This window comes from Protobothrops mucrosquamatus, unplaced genomic scaffold (genome assembly GCF_001527695.2).
Source record: "Protobothrops mucrosquamatus isolate PMUCROS unplaced genomic scaffold, P.Mucros_1.0 scaffold787, whole genome shotgun sequence".
Classification (NCBI taxonomy): domain Eukaryota; kingdom Metazoa; phylum Chordata; class Lepidosauria; order Squamata; family Viperidae; genus Protobothrops; species Protobothrops mucrosquamatus.
Genome location: NW_015387055.1, coordinates 443,698 through 464,308, shown reverse-complemented (window position 1 = coordinate 464,308; position 20,611 = coordinate 443,698). Strand labels below are relative to the sequence as shown.

The following is a 20,611-nucleotide window of genomic DNA, read 5'->3' as shown; positions in this document are numbered from 1 at the left end:
AGGGCTGCCCATAGGTTTTGTCTTATTTTATTTATTTTTTGAAGGGCTGCAAATGGACACCACAGTTGTTGATGTGTATTTTTGTTGTATGGCCCTCGGCATATTTCGTTCCCTTCAGATTTGTAGGGAGAGCAGGCCTGGTCCCCTTGAACGCCGCCGCCGTCCCCGGGCTCTGGATAACAACGGTCACTGCTCCGAGGCAGAAGGTTGGATCCAGAGGGCACTGGTGCTCTGGAAAAGAGAGAGAGAAAAAGTGCTGGGGATTGTGACACTTCCCTTTAGCCTCCGTGCCTGAGAAAGGCACTTTCCACAATTTTGATTTGTCATTTTAGCCAGGACAGGATTTATTCTAGAAACACCTTTTAGTTCTTTTCTTCAGGTCTGAGCTGACTTGGAAATAACTCCCTTTTGAAAAGGTTTGACTTCCTCTCTCCTCCTCAGGGATTTTTCCTCCCACGCGTAGATTAGGTAACCCTCGGTTCGCAGTAACACTCTCTTTTCTTTGCTGCACAACCTCCCACATCTTCAGAGAATCTAGGGCTGGGCTTGGACAGGGAGAAATGCACAAGTTTTGTGCATCTATTCTCAAAGCCCCAGGCTCAATGTTTTTTTTTATTTCTGGGGAAGACCTACCTGAACTGCAGATATCGGGAAACCGCTAGATGGCAGCAGAGAGAGAGATGGGAAATTAGCATCTGGCTGCCATCCTCTGCTGCTCTGGATTATGGCAGCCCTAATTTGATAACCTTGATTGTGTTGCTGCTTGTAAGTAATTTACTTTTGTTTTCCTTTTTGGGGGGGGATTTGTTATGTGACCGTAAGTGGGAAAACAAGTTCTAGATTCCAACTACATTTCATTCCTCCTCCAACTTTCCAGGGTCCAAGCTAATTATTATTGCATTTTGAGAGGAGTCCCTATGCAGAGTGTCCTGTGGCAATTATTGGCTGGGCATTGGCGTGTGCTTCCATGTGGAGAATCAGTCCCGCAACAATCCCATACGCGAGGCCACAGCTCAGGAGCAACGGAGGACTCCTGCCATTGAAGCCTTGAATGGGAGTTGAGAGGAAGTGAAGAAATTGGGAGCAACAGCTTGTGTTCCCTACGGGAAAAGGGGTGACAAAGCAGAGTGAGAACCATTCTTTTCCCAGACAAGATCTACGCAGCTGTGGCTGTGGGTGGATGCAACAACTGTAGGTGTCTCCTGCAAAAGTCAGCAATGCATGTGCCGTGACCCCACCCCAATATGCAATCCCCGTGCAAAAGCCCACCAGTGCAACCTGCATAAAACTGTGTGCACTATTGGATTTGGGGCAAATCGTTAAATGTTGCTTCCAGCCCCAGAACTGTGAAATCCTATGATATCTATTAGCATTTACTAATGTACTTATACTGAGGCAGAGAGCACAATCCGAGGGAAAACATTTTAGTGTCACCTACATCTTTTCCCCTTCCCTTTTTTTTCATTTGTTTCAAAAATTTTGTGGATGCTAAGAAACTAATTTATTTTATTTTTTTTAAAAAAAAAATCTATGCAAACTGCTGAATAAAAATAGTTTTCCTTTCTTCACTCTCTCTCTCCTCCTGGGCACCATAGCTTCCATGTACAAGCCTATTAAAACCCGTAAAAGGCTTTTTATTCCTGAGAACCGACATGGAATCTCGACTAGAGGCTTTTGGTCTCCTTTTTGCATCTGTGGTGAGCTTCCTCTCTCATAGGGCTACAGAAGCTGTTGGGACACCGGTGCACACTGTTGGCAGACAACTTTCTTCTGCTCTGGAAAATTTGGATGATAATCCGTGTGTAACTAAGGGCCAGTTTCAGGGTTTCCTGAGCAGAGCAGGAGCTGAGGGATGCCTGCCCCAAGGAGCCCATAGCCCATTGGCCTCTGCCAGGCTGGTCCCTTGCTCTGGCTCCAAGCATGGCACTTCCAGTCCACGTCTCTTCCCCGCAGCTCTTCTGCTGTGGCGCATGGAACTTCCATCCGTTGCTGCTGCTGCTGCTGTTGCTGCTAGAAGCTGCCCTGCCTTTGTCCAGATCCTTTCTTAATGCCACCCGGCTAGTGGCGGTGACCAAACCTTCTGCCAGTCAGTACCCTTTGCTAATTATGCATTGCATGGATGGATTAGCAAGGTTGTTCTCTCTTGGCTATCTGTGGAGTTGTATAAGCCTCTGTCATGTCTCCTCTTTGAGTTTCTTTCTCTTTTTTTTAAAAAAAACAACCCCTTAATTTCCCGAGTTGACTCTTGTGAACATACTTCTTGCATTTAGATTCTGGGTTGGTTTCTGGTGTCTGTTTCTTCTCCGCTGTCCTCAGCACCTGCCTCGTCCAAGGAAGCCTAACTCTGCACTGATTTTTACGTGAAATCTTTCTTTTAAAAAAAAGTCCCACGTGCTGTCTGGGCAGCATGTTGCTCCAGCTTTGCTGCTGTTCTTGTTTACCTGGTTTGATATTTAAGGCTGTGCTAAAGATGAAAATAAAACCACTGAATGTTTTTAAACAGTGTATTTTTAGGTGTCTTGTCAGCTTCAGGTTACGGCTAGTTTAAATTCTCAAGGAAGGGGTGTGTGTGTGTGTGTGTCCTGTGGGGCCTTCGTTTGTTTGGATAGCAGCACAGATAATGTCAAAGAATTGAGCTGAATATTAGCAAATCTGTTTTTCTTCTTAATTTTTCTTCTTCAGAATGCAGGCAAGTAGATTATTTTCAGAGGGGTAGGGCAGGGGATGGCGAAGATACTCCCAACCGGCAGAGTGATCTTTGCAGTGGAGAAATCCACCTGAGCTGGTGGAAACAGTTCTGATAAAATCCACAAATGTGTGTGTGTGTTTTAATTAAAAGTGGGACTGCTCTCAACCTGCCCAAAGGGATACAGTCCTAATACAAAAAGCTTCCTGTTTCTGATTTTGCTGGTCAGTTCAGTCCCAACAAATTTCTTGAGTTGCTAAGAGCCAGCCTAAATTTGGCAAGTCACAAAGCCGACTTTGGATTTGGGGCAGGGAAACCACTGGTTGCCAGACTGGAATGTAGGTTTAATAGCCGCGCAACGGTTGAGACTTCGCTAGGGAGAATCCCTTTGTGCAGGAAGGAAACCGGATTGAAGAACAAGCCACAAATGACAGGATTTGCACATCTGGGGCTACGTCCACACCAAAGTCACCCCATGAGAGTGAGAGCCTGTTTTAAGAAGGGAAAATGTTTCTGGAGGCTGCGGGGCCCAAAGTGATTAGCCCATCCTGGGGTGCACAGGCTTCATCTTAACTGAGGTTAGGAATTGTTTATGTTGGGGTGAAAGGTATGAAAAAGAAGACTCTGCTGGATCCCACGGATTGGCGCTTGTGCGGGCACACGTGGCCTCTGCTAGTGCCACCTGCACCCACCCTTCTGAGTGGTTCAGAGGCAGAAGGCGGTGCCAGCAGCGATAGAAACCAGATGCAGCTGGTGGGCTGGGCAGAAAGGGAGTGTCCCTTTTAAAATACTCTGCTCTGTCCATCTGGGGCTGGGGGGCTCTCCTGCGTTGGTTCGCTCAAGGACCAGTCTCTTCTCCCTTCTCTCTTCTGGTTCCCCCCACCCCCCACCGCCGCCTTTGAACAGTCTTCCTCCTTAGGGGTATCTAGCCGAGCAGCCAATAGCTGCCTTCAGCGAGTTTCAAGCCATATAAGGGAAGGTGGAAGCAAGGAGCCCCCCCCCAAACACAATCACTCGGGTCACCTGATCATCCCGATGGGCATTCATCTTCCCAGAGACCCATAGGGAGGCCAGCCAACTCCTGGGGGGGTCCAGAAAGACCCTCACGCCTCGCTCTGACGCTGCACTGCCAGGAGAAACATCCAGCTGTTTCGCCAGCAGGCAGCCCCCCTCGAATGACGACTCCCCCCCCCAACCTGGTCCTGCTGCTGATGGAGCAAGAGCAGTTCAAGGAGTCAGCGGGGGGACGGGACTGTGTGCCCTCTCCTCTTTGACTCAGGCACATCGGGCCTCTTCCAAGTGGAAGAAAAAGAAGGCCAGGCTGGAGGGGACCCTCTCCCTCCCACGCCTCCCTCCCCCCCCCACAGCTTGCCAGCTTTGATTTCAGCAACCAGTGGAGGGGGGGGCTCTGTGTTGCTCCCTAGATAATTGGAGGTTGCCAGATGGCTTCCAACAGGCTGCTGTGCGCAGCCCGTCTCCTGTGGCAGCTTTGGTGCAGCATCTGTGCCTCCCTCGGAGTGCAGGGAGAGGGGGGGGTCTTCATGCTGGCTAGCTTTCCCCATCCCCTTCAAGAGGGGGAGGAGGCAAAATCGCTCATCCTTTTTGTGGACTTCTGGGGTGTGTGTGTGTGCACACTTTGGCCATGATGCCTGGGGGTGCTGGAGATGCCCATGGGAGAAGCCCTCAGTCCTTCTCTGGTTAGGATCAGCTCAAACCACCCCCCTTCTCTGGGATCTCCTCTGTCGGCTCCCCTCTTTTCTGCCTTTATCTTCAACTCAGTGCTACACAGATGTTCCTGAACATCTCAACTGAAATTATTCCTGGTCCATTTTTTCCTGTGATGCTTGAGTTCTTGCATCCGGAGCGCCCACGAAACAGCGGCAGAAGCAATGCCAGTCCCACTGTCTCAAGGGTGAGTGGGCTGCGAAGGGAAGCTGCTCTGAGGAACCCTGACCGCTTGGCAGGAGCTGAGGCCCAGCCATCTCGGGCTGACCCTTCTTGCGATGAGGTGGCTCCACTGTACCCACCCAAACCCCCTGCAGCCACTTTGTTCCGGCAGCCCCACCCCCCATTCAAGATACTAAATTACTTCCTGGATATGGCTTGCTAAAAACTTCACGGCATGTACTGTTTTGACCTGGCATTTGCAAAATACCTGACGATGTATGTTCTGCTCAACCCAGTACAATGTTACTAGTTTGTGTTTGTAATCCAACAACCCTGCATTTCCTTTCTAGGCAGAAAGGATACTTTTTTTGTTTTTTTGAAGGATACAAAGTTTGAATATGGGAAGAATTCTACTTCCTGGCAAAGAATCCACACACTGGGCAATAAAATGAAAACTCTTAATTAATTGCTGGCTCCCTCCCCTTCATCTCTGCAATGGCACACCGGCAAACTAACAGGCTTTAAATTAATTTTGCGTTCAAGAGCTGCGCATCTCTTTCTCTCCAGAGGCAAAGAGGAAGGAACTGATACAGCAGCTGTTGTAATTTTTGCTTCAATCTAGTCACTTAGACGGCAATCCTGTCTGGGTTCATCTGGGAATAGCAAAATAGGGCTATTATTTACCTGGGGTGGGTGGGAATAGCACCAGGTTGTAGAAAAGACATCCTTTCTTTGAAACTTAGTCCTTTACTGGTGACAAATCTATATGGCTCAGGTGGACAAATGTGGTCACTAAAGCAAATAAGAGCAAGGTTTTCTCTTTTTTTACTGTCAGTGGAGATAACTGAGCACCATTTATGGAGCAATAAAACAAGGAATGTGAGGAGGTGTTTATTTACTCAACCTTTTCTAGGCAAACTTTACTGGCTTCAGAGTTCACAAACTCCAGGTTTGTGGGGGTGGGGGTGCTTCTGCCGCCGCTGCCGCCCCTCAAGCCCTGCTCTGCAGGAAGTCTGGGTGGTGAGGAGACAAGGATGATAGTGATGATGGCCAAGCAGTACAAGAAACCAAACTGATGCCAAGCCTAGGGACCATTTACTTAAGTGCTACTCACAAAGGGCTCCATTTTCTAAAGCCCCTTCTAAACAAGACTGTAAATTTGCCCCAAGAGCTCACAGGAGGTTAAAAGAGGTCAAGTTTTCCCCCCCCCCCATAATTTAAAGATGCTGATTTAAATAAATAGTGAACAAAGCATAATTTCTTTGGTTTGTTGCATTTCCTAGTTTTTTTTTTTTTATTATAGCAACTACTATATCTGCTTACATATTCAGGTGTATTTTACACAAAATCAAAGGGGTATATATTGACTTTGGGGAATAAGGTAGCAAGCAATAGCAGCTTCTGAAGGGTCAGTTGGATAATTAGATGTTGTGGATCAATTTGGATTAGCCGTGATTGTATTTTAATATTCCGCTCCCCACCCCACTCATGCCATCACTTTGCCAAGGAGCATATTGGTCTGGTGTAATAATAATAATAGTAAAGTTGGAAGGGACCATGGAGGTCATCTAGTCCAACCCCCTGCTCAGGCAGGAAACCCTATACCATTTCGGACAAATGGCTGTCCAGTCTCTTCTTAAAAACTTCCAGTGTTGGAGCATTCACCACTTCTGGAGGCAGGTTGTTCCACTGGTTAATTGTTCTCACTGTCAGGAAGTTTCTCCTTAGTTCTAGGTTGCTTCTCTCCTTGCTTAGTTTCCATGTGTCTAATTTTAGTTTTGTGTCTACTTGATTACACAGGCGGTGTTGTCTTAATGGTTAGCCAGGAAGTTACTCCGTTTGGTTAAAAATCCTAGAGACCGGAAGCGTTTGCATAGTTTTTTCTGGGGAAGCCATGGTTTTGTCTTTTTATTATTATTATTATTTTATTAAGGAAACGGATGCCCAGGTCACCCCAGGGCCCGTTTCCTACAGAAGATCACAACTGAAAAACGTGGCTCTTAAAATTGTTTATTCTAATTCAATATGGATTGATCTAATCCAGTGATTCCTGGGGTGGGACAAGTAATTTGAACTCCTGGATGGGATAGAGCAGGGGTAGGCAACCTTGGCTCTTTTATGACTGGTGGACTTCAACTCCCAGAATTCCTGAGCCAACTAAGCTGGCTCAGGAATTCTGGGAGTTGAAGTCCACCAGTCATAAAAGAGCCAAGGTTGACTACCCCGGGGATAGAGCCTCGGGGACGGTTGCAACCCCAAGCAGCGTCTACTACTCGGAGCAAATGTACTCTCGGCTGAGCATCCCAACAAGGAGCGGGGACTGCTGCGGTCGCGGGGGGAGGGGCTTTTCGGGCGAGGGAGGCGCGCGGCCCCTTTAAGCGGGCCGGGAAGCGCGCCGGGCGCAAGGGGCGGGGCGCCGGCCTCGTGCTCTCCTTCTCCCCCGCCGGGATTGGGCTGTCGAGCGACTGCCACAACCGCCGGCCAATCCACGGCGCCCGCCCAGAGCCTTTTCCGCCAGAGCCGGCCCGGCTTCCGGCGCGCCGAGGGGAGCGTCACCGGCTCCATTTTGAGTCGGGCCTTCCCACGCTCGGCCTCCCGCGAAGCCAGGCACGGAAAGCGCCGCCCGTCCGTGTTCCCCGCTGCCGGGCGCCGAGGGGGAGCCGCCTGAGGCCGGTTCTCCGCCGAGGCCAGGCGGCCAGGGCTCGACTTGCGGAGTGGTGATTGCAGGCCGGCCCGGAAGTCGAATCCCTTAGACTCATGGACTTCAACTCCCAGAATTCCTGAGCCAGCATGGCTCAGCTTGGAACCCTTTCCCTTTCCCCTCAGCATGGCTGGCTCAGGAATTCTGGGAGTTGAAGTCCACGAGTCATAAAAGAGCCCAGGTTGCCTACCTCTGCTTTAGCCCAATGTTTCTCAACCTTGACACTTTTAAGGCATGTGGACTTCAACTCCCAGAATTCCACAGCCAGCATTGCTGGCTGTGGAATTCTGGGAGTTGAAGTCCACATGCCTTAAAAGTGTCAAGGTTGAGAAACACCACTTTTTAGCCAAAAAGCAAACGGAGACCATTCAACCCTTGGGGAGAGAAGCCCCGATTACCAGAGCAGCGCGGCTTTAAAACCCAAAAGCTTCGGGACAACATGCGCTTTTTCCAAGTGTTATTCTTACAGAAATACGAAATTGGGACTTAACAGGTTTAATAAGCCCTTCAAGATGCCTAAAACAACCAGAATTTCTACAGAATTGCCTTCCACGCTCCTTTCTTTTCAAATGCCTTAAAAATGAGCCCGTGCCGTATCGCCCTGTTTTTTGGGGGGGGAAGGAAGGAAGAGGAGGAGAACATTTAATTTTATCGAAGTTTATGAAAGCCAATTCCTGAAACTGATATACTAAGGATGCCTGTTTGTCAAGCATTGTTTGTATTTCAGGCAAATGGAATACACCTTAAGTACCTAGGCAAAAAATGCCCTTTATCTATTTATCTAAAACCGCTTCTCTAAAATCTGACAGATAATAGCGTCATTTGAATACATATATGTATTTGAGTAAAATATTTATTTAATAATACAAGTTCATCTGTCAGAAACAGAGAACCAGAAAACAGCTCTGAATCCATTTTTTTTCTACATTTTCTTTTGTCAAAATAACCTGCACAAAAGGGAATAAGAACGTAACCAGTCTACCTTCCACAGAAAAGATTAGTATTGCCTTGCTGGCACATGTAGAAAATGTAGTTCTGTATTTTTTTAACAGTGAAACCAAGGCTGAATAACTTCCCTCAATAAGAACCCACACTTTTACGAACTAGCCTATCCCAGAGGGAACGCCAAATCGTTCGTAACTTTGTATATTTCTTTCCATGAGTCAAGGTGTAAAGCCATTCTCCCTTCTCGGTTAAACAGCTGCCTTCCTAAATGTCTTCCCAGTTTAGCAACACAAGCATCTTGTGGTTTTCAGGGGCTTGGCTCTAAGCTCAGCTCACCTGCCAATATTGCTTGAAAGGGCAATATAGCGAGAAAGAATTAGGTTGAATTTAGTACTGAAGAATGACTGTTCAATTTTAACTAGAACAAAAGAATTCTGAAATATGCATGTAAGCTATGAATCTTTTTTTTTAAGTCTAGAGGAATGGTCAAAAGGGTCATGAAGGATCATGAAGAAATTATAATCTTGAATGAACTATAATTATTTCCAGTTTATAGTTTGTTTGGAAGAGTGAGACTAAAATAGAGAACTGTATTCCAGTCTTGTTTAAAGTTATCTACTAGAAAAGTCTCTCTGTGTGTGTGTGTGAGAGAGAAAGAGACTAACCACACAGAAAATGAACTAGGAATTCAGTGCATTATTCAGATATCCTTTTAAAATGAAATGATAGGTAAAATGCGAGTTCCAGATCACCTAATTCCCATTTCAGTTGCAACATAGTCCTTTCCAGTGAAGAGTTGGTTATCTTACTCCTGTATATTTGACATGAGCATGCTCTCTTAAAAGTTTATATTAAATCTGTTCAATCCATCTGAAGTAACTGACTAGGGTTAACAGCATGCTCATAATGAAGAAACAAGAAAAAAATGGGAGGAATAAAATTTCTAGGCAGGAAATAGGGACAACTGCTTCAGTGAGTAAAACGGATGGATTATTATGTCTTAGTTGGAATGATAAAAAGGGCAACAGTAAAACACTTCCTATAAAAAGTTAAACACATTAATATCTTTTGTAGAGACCTATCATACATGGAGCCTTACAAATCTGCATATCACTATTGCATAATTCCAACAAAAATGAATCGGGTCCTATTTGTATTTTCTATGACTTAATCGTCGTCGTCATCTCCTTCGTCTTCAGCTGCACGTTTTCTCTTCTCCCCCCTGACAGCGGCGTCTGTGGGAAAGAATTTTTAGACATGTCCAAAGGAAAATTAAGAGGCAGTGATTCCCGCACACTGTTGTACACTTATTTTCATCACTTCTGAACAATTGCATATAATGGCAACTCACACTTTTAAAATATCAATGAATCTGCTAAAAATCTTTTATCAATTTATCTCTGTAAAACTTAGATTTAAGTAGTATTAAACAAGTAGTTTAGAAGCTCAAATGAACCAAGAATTCATTGTAAGTTAAATGATAAGACTAACTTCATCCCAGCTAACAAAATTTATGAAAGTTCTTTTTGTTCTGAGAGGAAACTACTATCAGAGAAGGCAAATTTTGAATCCAGAGGAGTAAAACTAAAAAAGTCAAAGGCTGAATATGAAGTTTACCTTCTTCCTCATTCTCTCGCTCCTCTACGTAATCATCATCATCCTCTTCATCCTTTAGAGAAACAAGTTAATGATTTCAGAAATAAATTCAAAATTACTAAGGTGCCATTTAACTAAACTTACAAAACTTAGTAAATAAGTACACATTTTCCATGTAAATAGAGTGAAAATCAAAACTAGGGTTAAACAACCCCTTAAAGCAATAGTTGTTAATTGTGGTAATTTAGTAGCTGTGCCATCTTTCCTCATATCTGTCCGAAGGTTTTTAATTCTACCTTATATAGTTCTCAGCTGATTACCATGCAGATACCAAGCTGAAGGGTGAGCTATATTACACCTAATAAATTTTTGCCTAAAAAATACATTACCACTGTAACCCAGACCCAGATCCTGCTTGTGGGAACTTAAGTCATATTTCAATTGAAATACCAGTTTAGATGATTTAAAAAGCAGTTTGTAAGATACATTTTTTAAAAAAGCCTGATGGTTCTCCTGACAAATATAGTGAAGAGAGATGAAGCCGGTGGATATGAAGGAATAAAAAAAGCATAAAATACAAACTAAGAAAAAAGAAATAGATCAAGGAAGGTGGCACGTTTGACTTTTTTTCTAAAGCTTGAAAACGGTGAATATCCACTTATGCTATGGCAGGAGAAAACCTGTGGAGGGCTTTCAAATACGAAGCCAAGTTAGTAAGGGTAAACGCTTTGCAAATGAACAGTAAGTTGTTGTAACCTGAATCTCTTCTTTCATCAAATATGAAAGACCCACTTCCTCTTCCTCTTCCTCTTCCCCCTCCCACAAGTCTGAAGCATCGTCATCTTCATTTTCCTCATATTCGCCTGGGGGACCAGCTTTGTCCTCATCTTCATCCTCATCTTCATCCCCATCTGAAGGAAAAGTGAATAAAGGCATGCTGTCTCCTTCACTCCTAACTTAGAAGTCAAGAGTTCGAATCCAGCACTCACTGAAATAAGAACCCACTTCTCAAGGAAGGTAGGAGGGTGGCGGAAGTAGAATGCTCAACCAAGTAGTCCCTTGCCTCTGAAAGGCTGCAAGTCACAGGGAGGGCATAAACCAAACTGCCGAACAGACCTGGTACTATACAACCAACTACTTCTAAAAATGCATATTTATAGGAAATGTAATTTTGTTAACTGCAAGATTTATTTCCCTCTGTAAGGAAAATCATTGTTTTATGAGTATGTAGAGCATGTATAGTTTGAATAGCGTACTTTGATCTCTGGCCAATTTCCATATTTCAGGTATTTGTTTCCTACCGATAGCTCGAACATATTCATAGTAAATATTCAAACGAGCAATTACCATCCTCGTCTTCCTCTTCTGAATCCAGGCCCTCGTTATCATCCTGATCAAACCCATCTAGATACGTGATTTGGTGGAGCAGTTCAAACACACTTTCTCTGTAATCTTCCAGATTTGTGATCTCGCAGTTAAACAGATCGAGGCTTTTCAGGTTCTTCAGATTTTGCTAAAAAATTAGGAAAAACAGAGAGGTTATTTATTAAGTTGCTAAATCAAGTTACTCTGCTATGTATCCATGGCGGCGGCGGCGGGGGGGTGGCCAAGACAATAAGAGAACTGAAACTACCCTTCATAGTTTTCTACGTTGGCGCCAACTCAGTTTGTATGCTGGAATGAAAAACAGCTTCTTGGTCAGTGACCAGGTTGAGTAATTCTGCCTGAGATGTGATATACATAGCAGCATTCACATCAGCATGGAACCCAAACCTGACTTGAAGTATTAGCTAGAAATAGCAGCTAGATAACAAGAAAAGGAAAATTCGTGCAAATGCCTGCACAGTTGTGGTTGGTTCCTTTTTTATTCTGATCTGCCAGGGATCAGTTTAGAGCAGTTCTCTGCGAGTTGGTGCCCTCCAAATTGGATGGAATGCATCGCCGAAGATGGTGCAATTTGTAACCCAACACATTGGGAGGGCCTCCTCTTAGAAAAGACCTGTAAAGCTCTTTTAAACTGTTCGGATTTAGTCAAGGTACACTCACCATCACATCACCTACAGCAGTAGTTATGAGACCAATTATTCAAACAACGATGTTACATTTTTCCAAGGCACCTTAAATACGTTGGCCTTGATTCAGTGATCACTATACCAAGTACATCTTAACACCTCTCTCAATCCCCTCCCCTCCCCATCCAATTCTATACTTACAAGAGTTTCAACAGCGCTGAGATCCTTGATTTTGTTGCCGCTCAAATTTAGGTCTGTAAGATTTGGACATCTCTCTGCCAGGACTTCTAGACCGCCGGAAATTAGATTGTCACTCAATTCCAGCTACAGCATAAAACATACCAGTCAGTGGGGTTAACTCTGAAATCTACACATTCTCTCATAAAGAGTTACCTAAGCAAATATATATGTTTTCATGGTACAGCGGGCATAATAGTTAGGCGACATATATTACTAACTAGCTGTACCCGGCCACGTGTTGCTGTGGCTCAGTCTGGTTAAATAGAAAAGAAAGAAAAGAGAAAGCGCACGATCTATATAATAGTAGGTATATAAAAACACGCGCGTATTCGAATGCAACGTTGTGTCAAAATTTCAAAGCAATCGGTGAAGAACTTTCGGAGATTTAAGATGTTGAACAAACGAACATTTACATTTTTATTTATATAGATTATTATCATTGACAAGATTCTTACGCAAAAGACTGCATGGACATTAAAATTTGTACACCATCCATGCCATAACCTAACACTCACCCTTCGGAGCTTCGTCAGAGTAGGGAGTTTGGCCAAAGAGGTCAACTCTGTGTTGGCCATGCTGAGAAATTCCAGCTCTTTGAATGAGTCATTCAGGCCTTCAATTTCACCATTGCCAGAACGGCAGTTGTCAAGCACCAGCTCCGCCACCTAAAAGGGCAGCACATTTGCCTTTGAGTTGGAGAAAAGTCTGAGTCTATCGCACAGATGATAGAACACCACATTTCATTTGTTACATAGGAGTATTTTCCATCTTTCTCTTGCAAACTTTATGACTAACAAGATTTGTCATTTGGATTAATTTTAGACACATGTGATTTGTTAATATATTTAGCTTTGGACCCCGAAAGGATCTCTAAATGGCTTCAAAGTTAATATTTGTTTAAATAAATAAATAGCATCATATGTAATAGAATTAAAACATTTTTTTTAAATACTGTGAGACAGGTCAGACTCAGATATAGCAAAGCCTTTAAAAAAAAAAACAACTGCCTTGAAGGAAAGGTCTTCAAACTTGGACAGATACAGTAGCAACATTTTTAGTAATAATAACTAGAAACTTTTTATTCCAAATAGAAAACATTCTGACACCACTGCGAAAGGAGACATAGAAGCCTAATGTAACCATTGCCTTCATATTCATAAAAACATAGCAAGCGCTTTCTTAAGTTACAGCATTTCCTCGTGTTGATTTGGGCAGGGGAACTCCCGAAGGGGCTGGGGCTGTCTCCGGGATCCAACCTAAGAAGTGTTCATGACACACTTTGTAGTGTCACTCTCTTTTTAAGCCAGATTTGCCAAGCTTTTAACAACAGCGGTATCTTTTATTTTTACTAGGTACCACAAGAAGCACCCGTTTCTTCTCTAGAAAACACCGTGCGATATTTGGCGAGTAAAGAACTTTTCACATTTATTCTCAGGAATGCACTAGGGAAGGGGCTCGTGGTGTGCTGTGCATTATGGGCACAGGGATGCCTGTTAGTTCTTTAGCTGCACCTTCTGAAGAAGGGCAAGGACAGCTCCCGTCGTCCGTCAGCAGGGAAGATGCCGTCTTGGGGCGCATTTTACAAGAACCACCGCTTTTCCGTTAGGGGAGCCTTTGACAATCTTCCAAAGAACCTCATGCTCAAAGAAATCTCAAGCGCTGAGGCAGACTCCCTCCCTCCCAATGGGTGCAGATCCTCCATTTGATCCCATGCAGCGGAGGGGGAAGGAGGGAGGACGAGGAATTCTGGGGAAGCCCCAATGGGCCAGACCGAGAAGCACAAAGCAAGGCTTTGGGCTCGTCCCACCAACCACACAGCTGCTTTGGGGACTGCCTCTTCTTCCGGCAGGGAACTATGGCAGAGCACCCCTGGCATGTTCTGCGGTGCTCTGGCCACTGGCACTCCTGTGGCATGAGAGGTTTCCTGCTTCTCCTCTCTGGTGGGTTATTCTTCCTCGCTACTCGGCTCCCTCCACCGTTCTCCATCTTGTGCTCTTGGGACAGGCTGGATTAAAGCTCCCTCTGTCTGCAGCCAGCTGGTGACCTAGGGCCGTGGCGGCCGTATATGCCATCCCACCTTAGGGCAGGAGGTGGGCACACTCTCGCCGCCTTTGTGAACGCTCCAGAGGCACAGAAGCCCCAGGCAGGCAGGCAGGCAGGCATAGCTTATCATCAGCCTCTCTCCACCGGCCTTATCTCCTCGACCACCCAGGCATGAGGTTTCAAGCAACAGGGAGGGGCGTTGCCCATCCATGGCTGCTCTTGGGGCAGAGCTGATTGCTGCCCTCGGTGTTTGAGAGAGATTATAAACCCCGTTGAAAATGTCTGCCTGGAAAGGAGCCGTGGCCCGTTCTGCTTTTTAAAGAAATGGGTCCACCCTTCCTCCACCGGCTCTAGTCTAGAGGAAGGAGTCTTAATTCATCTGCGTAGAAGAGACTAAGATGGATTCAGCTGCAGCCAGGGGTTGTTTACCACCGTTTGTGTAAAGTACATTCGAGGCTACGAGAGTCAGCGGAATCCACAGCCTTTCCACCCTCACTCAAACCAGACGCGGACGATCTGGGTTTTGTTTTTTTTTCTGCACGAGAAAGGGGAAGAAAAAAAAACCCCAACAGGCCATTTGCTGGATGGGAGGGAGGAAGGAAGGAAGCGCGAAAAACTCACTACGATCTTTTTCACAGTTGAGGTCGCCTAACCTAGATTTGACGAAAGAGCAGTTAGCTGCAAAAGCGGGGCGGGGGGGGGGGGAAGAGAGGAGGAAAGTTTTAACTTGGGAACCTCCTTTCTTGCGCTCGGTTCTCCTCGGATCTGGAGCCTCCGCTTATTTTTTTTAATTAACTGGCTTACGGGGCGGGGAAGAGAAGAGGTTGCGCGGCGGGGACTGCCCCGAGCCCAGGCGGCGTTGGGAAGGGAAGAGTTAACCAGCTCGGCCTCTTGCCTCGGGGCTTCCAACAACCCCCTTTAGGGTAGAGTACGGAAAAGGCAGGAGCAACCTCGCGTCCTGGCGATTTGATGGCGCGCTGGAGAAAACGTGGGAAGCGGGAGAGAAAAGTCCAGAAAAGCTGGTTGACCGACGCCAGGCCTCGCAGAGAAAAAGCCCAGCCCTGGATAAGAGCCCGTAAAAGGAGGGACGCCCACCGGGGGGGGCTGGAAGGAGACGGCTCCGGGGGCCGCTCTGCTGCTAAGCTCCCCCCACCCACGCGCCCTGGTCCGCCGCCGCCGCCGCGCATCGGTCCCCGCGCGCTTCCGGCACGATGGAGGCGCGAGGGGGGTGGAAATCCTGGGGATCTGGGAAAGATCTTCCCTTTCCTGCCTCCCCAGGAGGTTTGTCCTCACCTTCTCGGGCGCGCGGTTCCTCAACTCCAGGTTAAAGCGCTTCTTCATGTCCAGCTTTTTCATCTCCATCTGGGATAAAGCCGCTCCAAAGTGGAGAGCGAGGGAGGGGCGCACAACTACCTAAGGAGATCACCCGGCAGGCAGGCAGGCGAGGGGATGCGTGGCCAGGAGGCGGAGAAGGAGAGCCAAATTAAAGGAGAGGGTCTCCCCCCACCCCTCTCGGCTGCTCCACAAAGGGCCCTCCGAAGGCGGTGCAAGAAGCGGAGTTGGGAACTCCGGGCTGCTCGGCCACCCCCCGATTCCCTCCTCCGGTTGCGAAACACGCAGCTCCCTTCCCTTCAATGGCCGCTCGCACACTGAGCCTCCATGACACGGTGCACGGGGCCCCCTGGCAGATGCCCCGCCTCTCCCGGCGTGGCTCGCGACGGCGCTCCCCGCCCCTGGGAGCCGATTGGCTGGACGCGCAGGGCTCCCCCCCTTCCCCTACTCCCCTTCCCCTCCGTCGCTCCTGGGGCGCCGACGTCTCCTTTTGTGCGCGCCCGAGGCGCTCTGCAAGCCACGCGCGGCTGTGGGCGGGGCTGCCGAGCAAGGGAGGAGGGCCGGGGTCCTCTGTCCCCTGGTCCCCTGCGGACAGCGAGGCTCTGAAGTTTTTGTTTCCCCCCCCCCCGCCGCTCTTTCTCTGAAAAAAGGGCCGCCTGCGCGTTACAGAGCAACACAAATCATTGCGGCACCGTCTTTCACGTTGCTTTCTCTGCGTAAATAAATCATAATAATAATAGTAAAGTTGGAAGGGACCTTGGAGGTCCTCTAGTCCAACCCCCTGCTCAGGCAGGTGGCCCTACACCATTTCGGACAAATGGCTGTCTAGTCTCTTCTTAAAAACCTCCAGTGTTGGAGCATTCACCGCTTCTGGAGGCAGGTGGTTCCACGGGTTAATTGTTCTAACTGGGCAGACTAGACTCAGTGATGGCGAACCTTTTAGAGACCCAGTGCCCAAAACTTCAACCCAAAACCCACTTCTGTATTGCTGGGCATGGCCCGCTGGGTGGGCGTGGCTATAGTGGGCATGGCAGACGGGTGGGCATGGCCAGCTCTATGTTGCTCCTGGGGAGGGACGCCTGTGGGGGCCAGGCAGGGTTGGGGGAGATCCAGGGCTCTCTGGCGGGTGGGCTGGTGGGCAGGAGGCTGGGTCTGCGGGGTGAGGCGAGGCAAGATGGGGGTGCCGTGTCGCAGGGCAAGGCGAGGCAGGGGCCGGGATGGCTGCTGCCTGACACCCATCGGCCCCCGCACATAAAGGCCAGCAAGCGCATAGGTGCTGGGATGCATCCGGCCACATTGGATCTCGGCAAGTTAGCGGGCGGCTGGTTGAAGAGAATGGTTGCCATCTCTGGGGCATGGCGCATGTGCCCACAGACAGGGCTCCGAGTGCTGCCTCTGGCACACGTGCCATAGGTTCGCCACCACTGGACTAGAGGCTTAAAAAAAAAACCACTGCTTTGATGATCAAGGTAACGGTGGGAACGGCAGAATATTCTTTGCCTCCGTGTCTGCAGTTTTGGGAGGTAGGGGCAGGTGTACTGTCCAGCCTCCTTTGGTGCTCTGTATCTGCTCACTGTCAAACTGCTGCCTGTTTCCATCCTGGATGACCCGTGTCTTAACGTTCGTAATCTGCCTTTTAAAAAGATACATTGTGCGTGGTCCTTCCTGGTCTCAACTCGGTTGTTTTCTCACCGGATGTGTATTAGTACTGTATTAGTAATAATAATACTCATTACTATTCATCCCATTTCTCCACTTTCCCGTTTTGTCCCAAGCTTTAACCATCTTTCCATCAATGGTTTCTGCTCTTCCATCCTTAATGTTTAACATCTTTGTTTTCTCATTGTTCATTTTAAATCCAGTTAATGCACCAATATCCTTTATTGTTTTTTCATTTATATTTCTATTCCTTCCAAAGGATTTTCCAGAATTATCATCAAATCCTGGCCAATGCCCATAATTCATCGTTTCCTTCTTTCCTGCGTGTGCCGGCTTCCTTCTCGCACGCGGCTCTTCTTCTGCCAACCGGGAATCTTCGCAAAAGCCGGGGCCGCTTCTGCCTCTGGCTCCCGGGTCCAGGATGGCCACCCGGCCCTGCGCTGAGCGGAGGAGACGGACGGGGCGTGGCGCCCGGTGCCCGGGTAGGGCAGAGGCGGAATCCGCCGGCCAGGGCCCCGCTCGTGGCCGCAGTTCCAGACCTCCACCCCTCCCGAAAAGGTGCCTTAGAGATGCCCGAATGCCGCGCGGTCCTCGGCGCTCCGCGACCGCCCGCCTCGGTCTGCAGGAGAGGGGCAGGAGGCGCCCCTAGCGATGCGCCAGCAGGTGACACCCGCCTGCTGCGAGCTCAGACGGCCCCGATCGGGCGCGTGTCCTCCCCCGGGGGGGGGGACTAGCTCCCAGGGTGCCCGTGCGGGAAGCTCCGCCCAGGGGCGTCCCAGTCCTACCCTGGCTCCTCCCTCCTCCTCCTCCTCCTTCCTCCCTCCTCCTGCCGAGGCGCGATGGGGGCGTCGGTGTTTTTCGGCTGCTCCTTCATCGCCTTCGGGCCGGCGCTGGCGCTCTGCCTTCTGACTGTGGCCGGGGACCCCCTGCGCGTCATTATCCTCGTGGCAGGGTCAGGGCGGGCCCGGCGGGGCGGGCGGGGCGGGCGAAGGGCCGGCGGGGCCCCCTCCCCAGTTCAGCGGGGCGGCGAGGCTAGCTGTGGCGGGCTGTAGGCGGCGGGGCCCGTCGGGGGGCGTCCTGGCGGGAAAGGCGGGGAGCAGAACCCCTCGAAGACCCGTTTGCGGCGTGGGGAGCTGCCGCGGGAGACCCCCGTGCTCGTGGGGTACAACAGGCGGACGTCCGACTGTGAGAAAGTGGGCGCCCGGGAGAGAGAGAGGTGGCCTTTACGCGGGCGGTGAACAAAACGTTGCTCGCCCCGGCCCCGCTCGCTGCCCTCGGTGCCCAGCGCTTCGGCGGCGAGCGAGGCAGGGGAGACCCAGGGCAAGGCCTTCCCTCTTTCCTACAAGCGGCCTTGGGCTCCCCTTCCTTTGAATCCCCGGAGAGGGGAATCAACCGTCCGACAGTCTAGGGAAGATGCGACCCTTCCGAGTTCGGAAGCCGCCGGGCAGAGGATTCGGAGCTTCTGAGAACCAAGTCCGGCTTTGGTTAAGGTCGGACTCCTTGGTGCTCTCCGGGCTTGGTTCTTTTCTTTCAGACGTTTCATTGCCCTAACTGGGTCATTTCATCAGGGCTAGACAGGTGGGACTTCTAGATGTCAGCCTCATCTGCCTCATCTGCCTTCTTTTATTATCAAAGTTGCTTTGTTTCGTCCTTGAAATTTGTGGTCTTCCAGAAATAAAACGTTCTTCTCAGGTTTGATGAGTGTCGTCAGCAAAACTCATAACAAGCTCTGGCATATATTAGGATGTTGAACCAAAATTAAAAAAACGAAACGCCATGTGACAATTCCAGCTCCTTGACCGTGTTAAAAATGAACTTTTTTTTAAAAAAAGTAGCCTTTGGAATTCCAAAATTAGGCCTGAAAAGGAAGGGATACTGTCTGTAATTTCACAAGCCGGTGAAAGGACTAAAATAGACTTCTAGAGCAAACTTGGTGGATTGCTGGTTGTTGTTTTTTTTAAAAAAAATGGGTAGAAACAATGTAAATTATGCAAAACACTATAAATAATAGTTCAGACTGCATAGTTGATGCAGGTTGAGTTGAAATGTCAGGGGCATCTTTTCAAAACCCACAGGAAGCATCTTCCAAGAGAAATGACTGGTTTTTTCTTTTCTTTTCTTTTTTTTTTTTCCAAATCCAGGGCCTTCTTTTGGTTGGTCTCCCTTCTCTTGGCTTCCCTGGTCTGGATCATTTCCATTCACCTGAGTGACCAGGAGAACAAGCGGCTGCAGCATCTCCTGCTGATGTTTGGGGCAACGGTGTCTGTCTTGCTGCAGGAAGCCTTCCGTTTTGCTCACTTCAAGCTCCTCAAGTAAGACAGAGGGGTTGCGTGATAGAGTTAGGGTTAGGGATGGCATTAATTCAAGATGAAATTTTGTTCCTTGAAACCAAACGGGACAAAGAATCCAAAAAGAACTGGGGAGGGGACTGTAGTCAGCGGAGGAGGCCAATTTTAGCTGCCAAAAAGGCCAACACAGTGCTAGGCTGCATTAACAGAGGGATAGAATCAAGATCACGTGAAGTGTTAATACCACTTTACAAGGCCTTGGTAAGGCCACGCTTGGAATACGGCATCCAGTTTGGGTCACCATGATGTAAAAAAAGATGCTGAGACTCTAGAAAGTACAGAGAAGAGCAACAAAGATGATTAGAGGTCTGGAGGCTAAAACATACAAGGAACGGTTGCTGTAATTGGGGATGTCTAGTTTAACGAAGAGAAGGACGAGGGGGGACAGGATAGCAGTCTTCCAGTATCTCAGGGGCTGCCCCAAAGAAGAGGGAGTCAGGTTATTCTCCAAAGCCCCTGAAGGCAGGAGAAGAAGCAATGGATGGAAACTAATCAAGGAGAGAAGCAACCTAGAACTAAGGAGAAACTTCCTGACAGTTAGAACAATTAACCAGTGGAACCACCTGCCTCCAGAAGCGGTGAATGCTCCAACACTGGAAGTTTTTAAGAAGAGACTGGACAGCCATTTGTCCAAAATGGTATAGGGTTTCCTGCCTGAGCAGGGGGTTGGACTAGATGACCTTCAAGGTCCCTTCCAACTTTACTATTATTATTGTTGTTGTTGTTGTTGTTGTTGTTGTTGTTATTTTGAGGAGCTCAACGAGTTCCCCGCTTCCTCTGCATCCTGTTTTAGGAAAGCTGATCAAGGGCTTGTAACCATAAGTGAAGATGGGCGATCACCCCTTTCGACCAAACAAATGGCCTATGGTGAGTGAGCCTTCTGGTTCTGGGGGTTGCCACAGAGTAGAGGGGGGGGGAATCTCCTTCTCCCCCCCCATCCTTTCTGCTTTTGGATGACCTCAAGCGTAGCCTTCGCAGAGGCCCCGTCCCGTGTGTTTTCTAAACAGCTGTCGGGGTTTATTTATTTTATTTATTTATTTTATTTGATTTATATCCCGCCCTTCTCCCAACGGGACTCAGGGCGGCTCACAACATATTAAAAAACATAAACGCATTTACAACCCCACCGAAGTAAAACCAATTAAAACCAAATATTTAAAGC

At 48.1% G+C, this 20,611-nt stretch overlaps 2 protein-coding genes across 2 annotated transcripts in view; one reads left to right on the top strand and one right to left on the bottom strand.

Moving 5' to 3' along the window:
- Positions 1 to 8,898: 8,898 nt before the first annotated feature.
- On the bottom strand, positions 8,899 to 15,782 carry ANP32E (acidic nuclear phosphoprotein 32 family member E). Its single transcript, XM_015818756.1, has 7 exons — positions 15,404 to 15,782; positions 12,583 to 12,732; positions 12,029 to 12,151; positions 11,163 to 11,328; positions 10,572 to 10,726; positions 9,837 to 9,888; positions 8,899 to 9,454 (listed from the first exon to the last, which is right to left on the bottom strand). Exons 1-7 carry the CDS (start codon positions 15,470 to 15,472, stop codon positions 9,387 to 9,389), a joined length of 783 nt encoding a protein of 260 aa, XP_015674242.1. The 5' UTR covers positions 15,473 to 15,782; the 3' UTR covers positions 8,899 to 9,386.
- A 2,158-nt stretch (positions 15,783 to 17,940) lies between these two features.
- The window catches only part of APH1A (aph-1 homolog A, gamma-secretase subunit), a 6,008-nt gene continuing 3,337 nt past the window's right edge, over positions 17,941 to 20,611 (top strand). Inside the window, exons 1-3 of the mRNA XM_015818772.1 lie at positions 17,941 to 18,053; positions 19,243 to 19,413; positions 20,243 to 20,316. Of these exons, the coding sequence (XP_015674258.1) occupies positions 17,941 to 18,053; positions 19,243 to 19,413; positions 20,243 to 20,316 (358 nt within the window). The remainder of the gene's footprint in view (positions 18,054 to 19,242; positions 19,414 to 20,242; positions 20,317 to 20,611) is intronic.

Excerpts from the sequence above, each read along its gene's own strand:
- ANP32E (XM_015818756.1), bottom strand. The coding sequence starts at position 15,472 with ATGGAGATGAAAAAGCTGGACATGAAGAAGCGCTTTAACCTGGAGTTG. Across the intron at positions 9,889-10,571 it reads TGATGAAAGAAGAGATTCAG|GATGAAGAGGATGATGATGA; the intron begins GTTACAACAACT and ends GTTTCTCTAAAG. Across the intron at positions 9,455-9,836 it reads GCGAGAGAATGAGGAAGAAG|ACGCCGCTGTCAGGGGGGAG; the intron begins GTAAACTTCATA and ends TCTTTCCCACAG.